This window comes from Bos javanicus, chromosome X (genome assembly GCF_032452875.1).
Source record: "Bos javanicus breed banteng chromosome X, ARS-OSU_banteng_1.0, whole genome shotgun sequence".
Classification (NCBI taxonomy): domain Eukaryota; kingdom Metazoa; phylum Chordata; class Mammalia; order Artiodactyla; family Bovidae; genus Bos; species Bos javanicus.
Window position 1 is genome coordinate 2,641,621 of NC_083897.1, and position 12,790 is coordinate 2,654,410.

The window sequence follows — 12,790 nt, forward strand, 5'->3', positions numbered from 1 at the left end:
GTTTTAATTGAGTATAGGATTCTCCCCAATAAAACTTTGTTTCATGGGCCTGCTCACCCAGAGCTTCAATTCCTTTCTGTGTTTGATCCAAAGAGCTCACAGTTGGCCTAAGTAAGAGGTCATTTGTCAAGTACATTCACTTAAAACATGTTCACCATTAAGAATGATGCCAAGGTGAGGGCAGAGGGGAGCTTTATACACCCATAATTTCCATCTGGCTTCCCAAATAAAAATACAGTCAAGAAAAAATGCTTCCTGGGGAAAGGCTGCTTTGAGACTACTTGTCCTAGTATCTCACCCAGGCCTGCACTCCAACCATGTTGCCACTCCTCAGCCTTTCTTCCGATGACATTATGGGGATGTCACTGGTCCCTGTTACATGCTACTCTTAAACTGCTTTGGGACCTCTCTTTATTTGCTATACATACCATGAGATATCTTTCCTGCTCAGAACCAGAATGTTCAAAATCTAACATTTATTCTGGGGCGTATATTGGTTCCTGTACTCACCGCAAATGGTACTGACAACCGAAGAATCGCAATTTCTACTTGGACTGTCAGCATTTTTTTTTCCTTTTTTAAAATAATAAGCTGCATACATGGTAAAAAAAAATCTAAATGCCTCTCTCTCATTCCTTACCTCTATGCGTCAATTCTTCTCTCTAGAAGCAACTACTGTTTATCAGTTTCTTATACAAATTTCTGCTTTATTCATACACAAGCCTACACACACACACACACACACATATAAAATAGAAACCATTATGTATTTTTATTTTTTCACTTAACAATATATTCTGAAGATTAGATCTATATTTTTAAAAAATCTGCATAGTATGCTATCATATGAATACACCTTATTTTATTTGTCTAACCTGTCTTCTGTTAATTGATTCTTAGATGGTTTTCTGTCTTTTGTGCAGACAAAACTTTTAATGTGTTTGCCCTGACTGCATGTGTTTTACCTGTGTTCCTGTTCACCTAAGAAGGGTGTAGTATCTCCTTCCCTAGTAATCACTATCTGAACTGAAATGAAATCCCATCTAGAAGCTATAATATTAATAATCATAGCTAAAATTTATTGAGGACTCAGTATATGCCAGACACTATATTAAATATTAGCTCATATGAATTTATATTACTATTATTAAGAGAAAACTATGGTTAAGTGATTTGATCACAATCAAGTCACTAGTAACAGGAGCACTGGGATTCATGTGTATCTAAATTCAAAATCTGTGCTCCTAGACTATATTGCCTCTCAAATATTAAGTCAGTTCAGTTCAGTTCAGTTGCTCAGTTGTGTCTGACTCTTTGGGACCCTATGGACTGCAGCATGCCGGGTCTCCCTGTCCATCACCAACTCCCAGAGTTTACTCAAACTCATGTCCATTGAGTCAGTGATTCCATCCAACCATCTCATCCTCTGTCATCCCCTTCTCCTCCTGCCTTCAATCTTTCCCAGCATCAAGGTCTTTTCAAATGAGTCAGTTCTTGGCATCAGGTGGCTCAAGTATTGGAGTTTCACCTTCAGCATCAGTCCTTCCAATGAACACTCAGGACTGATCTCCTTTAGGATGGACTGGTTGGATCTCCTTGCAGTCCAAGGGACTCTCAAGAGTCTTCTCCAACACCACAGTTCAAAAGTATCAGTTCTTTGGCACTCAGCTGTCTTGATAGTCCAACGCTCACATCCATACATGACTACTGGAAAAACCATAGTAGGACACTGGAAAATTAGAGAACTGCCGAAAAATGGTGATGATGGTATAAACTCTTGAAATCAAAGCCATATGAAAAATAAAATAATAACAGCTACTTAGCTTTGTGAAGAGTGAATTAAGACAATTCGTGATGTGTCCCCAGATATTTAAAGGGTTACTGTATAAAGTAGAAGTGGACTTACTCTTTGCAGATCCAAAAGGCCTAACTCTATCTAGCAGGTAGAACAGCTTAAGGACTTTTCTAACAGAACCTCTGAAAGTGCTGAAGTGTTTAAGAAGCTTAAAAACTAGGCATCTGTCAAAGATGCAGGTGCAGGTTGCTTTTGTCTTGATCAGGAAGTTGAACTAGATCAGTGGTTCTCAAACCTCTGTGCACAACCATCTAGGGAAGATTCCTGGGACCCAGCCCAGACCTACTGAACCAGAATCTCCTAGTGATAGAGACATTCTTGATTAGGGTTATATGTTAGCACATATATGTTATATATTAAGAGTTCCTGAAATTCGCAAGAGAAGGACAAGTGGTCGATTAACATATGAAAAATTGTTCAGTTTCAAGAGTAAATGCAAATTAAAGGAACTAAGAGATACTTTAGATCAGAATTCTGTTGGTTAACCATTGTACCCTAGATGCCTTATATAAGTCTTCCAAAGTGCTGACATATGGAGGGCAGCTCATGTGCCATCACCACAGTTTTTGCTGATTTGAATGATTATAAACATCTGACAAGGACTATAGCTGAGAAAAGCAGTACATAAATTAGTATAAGAGGTACCACATTAATTAAGACTACCGGTGTCCAGGTTTACTTGGATATTTACAAAGATATCAATCTCCCATGCTGTATAATTGATTTAGAGGGCCAAGATCACATTATTTTAATTGCAGCTTGAGTCAAAGCAAAACTTATTTTTGGAAGGAATATTTTGTTACTTCTTCCATCTATTCATTCATTCAGTTAATGTATAGTGACCATATCCTGTGTGCCTAGGCACAGAGGATGAAGCAGTGAACAAGACAGACGTGATTCTTTTTTTTTTTGTGATTCTTGATCTTATCATACTCAGCCCTCACCGGAGTTAAAAGACAGGACTAATACAATCTGCTTTATAAGTCAACTGCTATTTAAAAACATAAACTTTTGCATTTTATGTAGTGATGGTTGAGGGATGTGATTTGACTATATTGTATATAAATCCAAATACCTACAAGTTCTCTGGTAATTAGTCTTGAGACTATGAGTATAAATAGACTCATGCTTCATTGTTTTGTTATGGATATTAGGTCACTTTTAGTCTTTAAACAGATAGATGGAGCCAACTTTATTTGTAATATATACATAATATATATCTACTAAGCTTTTGATAATTATTTTGCAGAACCAACAAGCCAAAATAGCACAGTTGTACCTGCCATTTGTTGGACTGCTTTTGGAAAATATACAGCGATTAGCAGGTCGAGATACATTGTATTCTTGTGCAGCCATGCCTAATTCTGTAAGTAGTCACGTGTTTCTGTTGGCATTTTATCCTGTTTTATTGACTGTATTTGGAACTAGGGTCATATGCTGTATGGTCTCAATAGTTCACCTTTTACATCATTTTAAATTTATACTTTTTCCTGTAGCAGTACTTCTCAAATCTTAATGTGCATATAGATCATCTGGGGAATTAAGATAAATTCTAATGTAGTAGCCCTGGGGTGGAATTTGAGATTATACGTTTCAAACAAACTTTTGGCTCTTTCTGGTCTAAGGACCATACTTTGAGTAAGGAGGTCCAAGGGAACACCAAGAATCCCTTGTGCTCAGTGTGTTGTTTTTAAGATTTGCTGCTGTTATATGCCTTCATCTATTTATTCAACTGGAAAACTGAACAAAATATTCACTTTCCAAAATGTTAGGCTCCAGGCCTTAAACTATATTCCTTCACCTCTCCCTCCCTTTGACAGCCTTGTTTCAGCACTTCTGGTGAGCGGCTTTTAACTCATCATGGTTGGTCTGTGTTTTCTTTCTCCCCTTAGAATCTTAAGAGTTGCAAGGAACATTGGAGATGATCAGTCTCCCACTTGGCAAAAAAAACCTTTAGCCATAGTTGTATTTAAAACTTTCCTTCTTGCATTTGATCTACATGATTTTCTATCCACTTGCCCTGGTTTTGCCTTCTAGAGGTACACAGAGCACATCACTTCTACCTCCACACAGTACCCCTTCATACATGTCCCTTCTAAATGTTTCTCCAGACCAGCTAGCTCCACTTCATCATTTGTTGTTTCAAACCCTTTACATTCTCAGTTCCAATCTTCCAGACATGCTCCATTTGACCGGTCACCATTTTAAAATGTGGTGTATACTTTATAGTTTTGCCCAGTAGGGTGAATAACTCCTGCCCTACCCCCACTCCATGCTCTGTATGGCCAAAATCCCCATCACATGTTCGGTAGCTGAGTGGGTGGCCGGTAAAACTGTGTTCCTCACAGCTTCCTTTGGAAATTCCCCATAATAAATGTCTGCAGATTTGTCAAGCCTGCCCTGGGTTCCTGAGAAAGCTGCTTTTAAGCCTCACTGAGGGCTTGATTGCCTGTAGCTCCCAATTATGTAAATCAGCTAAATGCAGATGCTGCATCACCTACCTGGTGTCAAGCGAGCGCCAAGGGAGCCTTTCTTCACAGTCACTCATGCTTATGCTCACTCCACAACATTCAACAGTGATATGTGGAAATATTTTACTTACCTGTTCTTTCTTTTGCAGCTCAAGTTCATGTAGGGCCTCTGGTCACACCTCTCCTTCTAGTACTGCCTTTGGTTCAAGGAGGAGAATGGAACCATGTTCAGACCACACGAGTTGCAGCTTTTACCAGCCACCTAGAGTTGTATCACTTTGCCAGAGGTCATAGTTATAACAGTATACTCGGATCCATTTTTAAAAGAGAAGTCACCTAAATACCAGTACTGATACCTGATTTAGACTTTCGCAGTGAGCTTTGTTTAAAATTGGGGTACCCTTTCATTCTGTTAATTCTGATTTCTTATCCTAGTGTACAAATTTGTTTAAGTGACAGAGGTATCACATTGTGTTACAGGCATCGAGGGATGAGTTTGCATGTGGCTTCACTTCACCTACAAATAGAGGGAGTCTGAGCACTGACAAAGACACTGGTAATTAAGTCCTTCCTTTAAAGATTATACATGGTATGGCTATCTAGAAAGGTACCCTACACTTTTCTATATTTTTTGAAATATTTCGTGATAAAACTATATATAGCATGATCTCTACCAAAGTTTAATTAAAATCTGACTCACACTTTGTGCCATGTTTCTTTGCTTAGGTTTCCTTGTTTCAGGTTATAGAAAAAAGTAGCTTAGTATACTCAGAAAATGGAGGATAATGAGAAAAACACTAGTTTCCAATCCTCTTATCTGTCTCCAGTCTTGGACAAGACACTTCCCTTTTCTGGGCCAAAGTTTCCTTAACTATAAAATTATCTCATTGTTTGCCTTTATGTTATGACTTCCAAGGAATTTCTTGTAGTTTCATAATGTTAAGTGTTTCGAGGTAAAAAAACTTGCTTACACTTTATTTGGCTTCCTATGGTGTTTTAATATAGTATATAAAATTCACATTTTAGATGCCCAAGATCTATTTCTTAAAATATGACTTTACCAAAATTAACCCAGTGCTGAGCCACTTCAGTCATGTCCAATTCTCTGTGACCCTATGGACTGTAGCCTGCCAGGCTCCTCTGTCCTCCTCCCTCCAGTCAAGAATACTGGAGTGGGCTGCCATGCCCTGTTCCTGGAGATCTTCCCAAGCCAGGGATCCAACTTGCATCTCTTATGCCTCCTGCATGGGCAGGCAGGTTTTTAACACTAGCACCACCTGGGAAGCCCAATTAACCCAGTACTTATTTTTCAAACTATTTTTGACAGTTCCTCCTGTTGCTAACAAGGACTTGGCTTTTTCCAGCTTATGGGTCTTTTCAAAACGGACATGGAATTAAGAGGGAAGATTCAAGAGGTTCCCTCATCCCAGAAGGAGCAACTGGATTTCCAGATCAGAGCAGCACTGGTGAAAATGTAAGACCCTAAAATATATAGGTTAACCCTAGTGATGTTTTAACCATGACAGTCTTTCTTTTTATGTAAATAAGGAGCTCTCTACTCTCCTGTAGTCTATACTATATCTATAAAAAGTATCCCATAATGTAGCAGTTCCTTCCTATCCTGGCAGCTGCTACTTGGATATCTTAAAAACTGCTTATAGAGGATAAGGTATTCATCTTTCAGAGTTCTAACTTTGAATCTGTAAACCTGTTCTAGAGAGGGAAGGTTCAAGTTTAAAATGCCTAATATACCCATATCACTTAAATCACTCCCTGGCAGGATTAATTCAGCTTTTTATTCTTTTCTAAGAATAATGACCTTAACTTGGGATGAAAAAAAAATTAGGTCCCCAGATTGATAATCTCAACATCCCAGAATCACTTAATCAGAATATACTAACTTTTCCATGAGATTGTTTCAAGCCTAACATTAAAGTTTGGGATAGGTCAGCCTTCAGATAGAGAAACCTCATTTTAGACCAGTAAAGCCTTGTCATGCTGCTACATGAAATCATAGAACCATATAAAATTAGTTAGAAGGGTCCATAAAAATAATAAATTCCAACTCTCAATTTACAAATGAAAACTGGGATTGTGACTTAGGCAGCCACACAACTATGGCAGGGCCAGACCTAAACCCAAGTTTTCGAATTTCAGCACTTCTTCTCCTAGATCATGGTGTTCTCTCTGTGTATCAGAATCATCTGGGCGACTTTCTAAAAAATCACGTGTACACCTGTGGCAGATTCATGTTGATGTATGGCAAAACCAATACAATATTGTAAAGTAATTAGACTCTAATTAAAATAAATTTAAATTTAAAAAAATAAATAAATGAATGAAATTCCAAAAAAAATAATAAAAATCGAGAGCTGAGCTTCATCCTGTTTCTGTCAGTCTGGGGGCCTGCTGATTTGTATTTCTAAGTTCCCAGGTGATGCTGACGCTGCTGGTTGGGAACCATCCCCTTAAGAACCACTCTATATAGACTGCCTTGAGTCTTTGCCCATTGTTGTTGTTCATTCGCTAAGTTATATCCAACGCCTTGCTACCCCATGGACTTTATTTAATCATAAAGTTCTTATTTCCCGCCATGTAGAAATAAGACAACAGATACTGTCATGGGTAAGGCACACAAAGGACAAGGAGGTTAATGACTTGCCAGCAGTCACACAGCTAGCAAGCATTCAGAACCTAGATGTTTTGTCCCAAGTAAAAGTTTTTAGTAACTCCTACATTGGTAAGTGTATAGCCTAAGCCCAGGTTAGCTCAGCTGAAAGCACTGGTTTCTAACAAGGGCAATTTCTTTAGGACATTGTTATTACTGTATTCATATAAATCCCCGAATAAGTCAGATCTTGTCATGCTTAACCGATATTTAAACAAAAGTCACTAAATAATAGGAACATCACTACTTTGTAGAGGCTCCAATTTTGAAGTATTACTGGGTCCTTCTTAGTAAAATTATCTTGTAATATTATTAAGCTTCCTTTTAAGATAGATTTTTCTGAACTATTATTTAGAAGTTGAGTTTTAATAAACTCTTAATGAGATTCAAGTTAAAAAGTTTAAAATGTAAGTTTCTCCTTGACATAAGGGCTATTTTTCCTAGAATACCCACATATGATTTAAAACATTATCTTACTAAAACACAGGACTTAGGGAATGAAACATACACAGTATATTCATGGCCATATCTTGAAGACTGCAAGATAATTTCCAGTGATATTACTAGGTACAGTAGCAACAAAGATTCAGCCCATTTACCTTCCAAATGTGGTTATATGTGATGTGCTTAGAAGTTTCCCAAACAGGACTAAAATGTTATTGAGTTAAAGGCTAAGGGAAGCTAAAATACCAGCATTGTTTCACAAAAGCCTTATCTTTGTATTACAGACTCGGCAGAGTTCTACAAGGAGTAGTGTATCCCAGTATAACCGATTGGATCAATATGAAATCAGAAGCCTCTTGATGTGCTATCTGTATATAGTAAAAATGATTTCTGAAGGTGAGTTACCAGCATATTAATCACAGACTGTACTCCACCGTCACAGATTCACAAGTTCACGTAACAAATATTTGACCATCATCTGCATGTAGGACATAGGCACATTACAAACAGAACTTTGAAGACTTTGACCTTAGAATGTTCCTATATTTTAACATAGAATAGATTCATTTCCATCATACAGGTTTGATTCCTTGAAATAATTTTTTTTCTTTAAAATTAATTTCTAAAGCTTCCCTTGTGGCTCAGTCAATAAAGAATCTGCCTGTAGTGCAAGAGACCCGGGTTCGATCCCTGGGTTGGAAAGATCCCCTGGAGAAGGAAATGGCAACCCACTCCAGTATCCTTGCCTGGAAAATCTCATGGACAGAGGAGCCTGGTGGGCTGCTGTCCATGGGGTCGCAAAGAGTTGGGCACGAATGAGTGACTAACAGTTACTTACTAAAGTGAGGCAATAGTTTTAGAAGTGCTAGAGTATTTTTTTCATGCACAGCACAGAATGCATTAAATGACCAATGTAAACAGAAGAAAATAACAATAATCAAAAGTCATATTTAACACTGTAGCTTTTATTTGACCCAGGATTTACAAAATCAAACGCAAGGAAAAAGACAGGAAGGGTTCTCTGAGGGTAAGGAATGCTGTCATTATCTTCACAGGAACATTATACAGATTTGTACGGTGTCAGGTTCTTTTCCAGGCTGTTCTCTTTACCTTGATGTATAATTTTATTATTTATAATTTACCATTTCCTCTTTACCATATATAATAGAATATAAGCAAAGGATTTTCATAAACTGCATGTCCTTTGGAAGTAAAATCAGAAGGTTCTATCTCATTCCAAGTACCACCTTTGTTTACACAATTCCTTCCTCTTTATTCCTTTTCTACTTTTGCTCAAAAAGAAAAAAAAATCATAAAACCACCCCAACGACCCCCCAAAACAAAACAAACAAAAAACCTAGGGATTTCCCTGTAGCTAAGACGCTGTACTGCCAATGCAGGAGTCCCAGATTCAATTTCTGGACAGGGAAATAGATCCCACATACTACACCTAAGACCCTGTGTGGCCAAATAAATATTCTTAAAAAAAAGGCAAGCAGAAGTGAAGTACATAAAAGCACCCGGGTTTTGACCATCACAATAGAGTAGTTAAATTTTAACTTATTTTCTATTTCGTTTTTAGTAAATATTAAAAATTTTTTGTAATAATGCAGAATATAAAAACATAAGTTGATAGTTAACTTGCCAGAGAGATTGAAAAACATCAAAAGTTAGATATTAATACTTAATTCTAAAGTACATTAATAAAACAGTTTTAAGTAACTAGAATCTTCAAGCACTTAGAATGTATGATTTACAGTAAAAGTCAAATCATCATATAGTAAATTTTACTTATTTTCTATTTTGTTTTTAGTAAATATTATCTTAAACATTTTTGTAATAATACAGAATATAAAAACATAAAATGAGTTGATAGTTAACTTGCCAGAGGGATTGAAACACATCAAAAGCTAGATATGACTAGTTAATTCTAAAATACACTAACAAAAGAGTTTTAAATAAGTAGAATCTTCAAGTACTAACAATGTATGATTTAGAATAAAAGTCAAATCATAATACAGTAAATTTTACCTATTTTCTATATTTTGGTCTTAGTATTAAACATTTTTTGTAACAATGCAGGATATAAAAACATAAAATGAGTTGATAGTTAACTTGCTAGAGAGATTGAAACACATCAAAAGCTAGATACGAAGAGTTAATTCTAAAGTACTATTAATGTTTTAAATTAATTAAAGCTATTAAACAGTTTTAAAAAACTAGAATCTTCAACTACTTAGAATGTATGATTTAGAGTAAAAGTCAAAGATTATTGAGACTATGTTATAAGCTTCCGTGTTTTGGGAAAGAAATATGTAAAGGGCAGTAATTTTCAACCCTGGTGGTATTTCATTCCAAGAAATAATGGATCAAATTAACAACCATAGCCACAGCTTATTGTTTTTGTTTCCCCACAAGCTAAAAAGTGGGGGAATGTAGAAAGTGACTGCTATTATGTATGGGCTTTTTTAAAGGGTGATGAAGATATTCTAAAACTGTGGCAATGGTTTTACAAGTTTTTAAATATACCATAAACTACTGTATTGTGCTCTATTTAAAAGAACGAGTTTAATGGCACATGAATTCACTCAATAACTTGGTTTTTCTAGAGGTTCAAGGATACAAGGGAGATGAAAAACTGTAAAGAAAAAAGGAGTTGAATACCACCAGAGCCCAGGGAAAATGAGGGTGGTAGAGGGAGGAGAGAAGGAAGGAGGAGAGGGACATGCATTGCTGAGTAGTTCTCCCCTCCTCCACTCCAGTACACATGTGCACACTTGCATACATATGCAAGCGCATGTGCACGTGTGCACACACACTGACAACCCGTGACAAGCCACTGGCTGCTTTGTGTTATGGGTAAAACCATAACTTCTTTGTTTCTTGAGGTCTCCTCTTATAAATGCTGACCTTGCTTGCTAAATAGTTGGTCTTTGTTAATGAGGTTTTTCCTTCTTCTGCTCTCGCTTTTTGATTTTTAAAAGCAAATTTTCATAACTAGTATACAGTCTGTGTCACATCTTCTCTTCTGTAATTTAAGTCATGCTATATGGTATCTGTAAAGTCATACTCATTTTATTCTGAAAAATATCTGCTTCTGACTCTTCCTCAGTGTAAGTATTGTAGTTACCTTGTCAAGTCCAGTAAGTATTTCACTTTATATGTATTTCAGGGTTGAACTCTTACAGTCCAGGCCTTTTAGGTGTTCTCTTGGCTTTCTTTTTTTTAAGCCTTCTTATTGACTCATAAGGGCTTCCCAGCTGAATCTTTCTCAGTGTAAGTATTGTAGTTACCTTGTCAAGTCCAGTAAATATTTCACTTTATATATATTTCAGGGTTGAACTCTTACAGTCCAGGCCTTTTAGGTGTTCTCTTGGCTTTCTTTTTTTTAAGCCTTCTTATTGACTCATAAGGGCTTCCCAGGTGGCACTAGTAATAAAGAACTCAGCTGCCAGTGCAAGAGTCTAAGAGACTCGATGGATGGGAAGATCCCCAGGAGGAGGGCATGACAACCCACTGCCATATTCTTCTAGAGAATCCCACGGACAGAGGCGCCTGGCAGGCTACAGTCCACAGTGTTGCAAAAACTAGGACACAACTAAACCAACTCAGCATGGCACACACTGACTCACAGACACTAGCAGCTTAATTTCAACAAAAAGATGGTCATCTCTACACTTTTATATAGAAGTAGAGGGATTCTGAAAACTAAGTTTCTCTCTTTGTAGCTGAATTTTATTAACTGGCAATAAGTCACTATTTCAAAGTCTTAGTCATTTGCCCAACTTTTTGCCTGTATATTATATTCTGGGAAGTAGAATCAAAGTCAGGAATTATCAGTTACATAGTCTGAATACAAATGTTAGTCTGAATTGATAGGAAGACTGTCCTCTTGGACCAGAAAAGCAGTCTCCTTAAGAGAGAGATGGAGTGATAGCTACTTCCCCCATTTTCCTAACTGTATCTTGACTTTTCTCTTGATTGAAGACCCCGAAGTGCAAGCCTGAGACTCACCTTGTGGCTTATCAGCATCATGGGCTGCACCTGTAGCTCCATTCGTATCCTTCCTTGCTGTGGACTGTTCACTGCAAGGTGTCTGGCTACTGCTCTCTCTCATTGAAATACGAAAAACACCTAATGATGGTCTTTGCACAGTAGAGCTTGAAGTATAGTCTAAAGGAAATAGATGTAAAGTGTTGTTTTCGTCTCTCTGTGTGAGAGGAGAAAATATGCTTTTGCTGTAATCAATTATACTTTCCTCTGAAGTTTCAGGTAATATTTCAGTAGGTAGGTCTTCTTCTGGAGAAATACTGGAAAGGCTCCAAGGGAAATCAATCTCAGTTCCTCGCTTTGGTGTGGAGATCCTCTGTGGGGAGGTCCTCTGTGTGAAAATGGATTTGCTTTGTGGACGGCCAAGCCTGGCATCAGGAAGGCTGGAGTCATCTTGAAATTCACACACAGTCTGAGGGCCGAGTGTAGACGCTGAAGGAACAGTGCTAGATGACTTCTGACTGCCACTGCTTATTGTGATAGTCTTAGTGCTGTTAGAGGAAGTCTCTTGAGGGCTCTCTGGCACCTCAAAGACGTCCTGCCTGTACAACGGAACCTGAAGTTCGGAACTGTGTGGCTGTTTCTTTTTCCCTCGAGCTTTCATCTGTTTGGTTTTCGTTTGCGTTATCATTTTGAGAGCCGCATACCTCTCAGGTCCAGGTGGAGGGTCCCCGATCGAAATAAATGACTCGCTCTTTTGAGACCCAGGGATGAAGTCGTCATCACTATCAGAAGAAGAACGGCGAGACTGTGGCTGTTTCCTCTTGAGCCTAGCCAAAAGTTGCTTGTTTTCTTCTCTTAATTTATTCCTTTCTGCTGTAAGCTCACAAATAAACTTCAGATTTTGTTGTTGGATATCATAAAATTCTTGCTGTAGTGTATTTCTGTATGTTTCGTTTACTGTACAGTGATCGCATACTTTCGCGTTTAACTGACCTCGCAGGTCATGGATAGTGTCATTCAGGGCTCTCTTTTGCTCCGTCAACTCTTTAATTCTGGATATGGAGCCTGTCCTCCTCCCGTCTGACAGTCGCTCTTTTCTCAAACTGTTTACTTTCCCCTGAAGTCGGCGTAGCTCTCTGTCATGGAGCTCTTTTAGTGTTCGCCAGGTTTTTTTAAAATCTTCAGAAGACACATCACAGAGGCTAACCTTCTGAATTGTATATTCTTCAGAAGAGCTCTGCCCACTTTCCCTGTCTTCTTCACCCACATCCCGCGCCTCCATCTTGATTCTCTGACTGGGATTGTCAAATAGTGGAGACAGGCACCTCCAGAAAATGGCAGAAGGGCCGTCAACTAGAA

General features: G+C 37.9%; 1 protein-coding gene across 5 annotated transcripts in view; it reads left to right on the forward strand.

Annotated features, from left to right (window-relative positions):
* Window positions 1-12,790, forward strand: part of DOCK11 (dedicator of cytokinesis 11) — a 215,723-nt gene that overhangs the window by 141,218 nt on the left and 61,715 nt on the right. For all 5 annotated transcript variants that reach the window (XM_061408367.1, XM_061408366.1, XM_061408368.1 and 2 more), the window contains 4 exons: window positions 3,105-3,221; window positions 4,807-4,882; window positions 5,691-5,800; window positions 7,723-7,834. In XM_061408367.1, coding sequence (XP_061264351.1) covers window positions 3,105-3,221; window positions 4,807-4,882; window positions 5,691-5,800; window positions 7,723-7,834 — 415 coding nt within the window. The remainder of the gene's footprint in view (window positions 1-3,104; window positions 3,222-4,806; window positions 4,883-5,690; window positions 5,801-7,722; window positions 7,835-12,790) is intronic.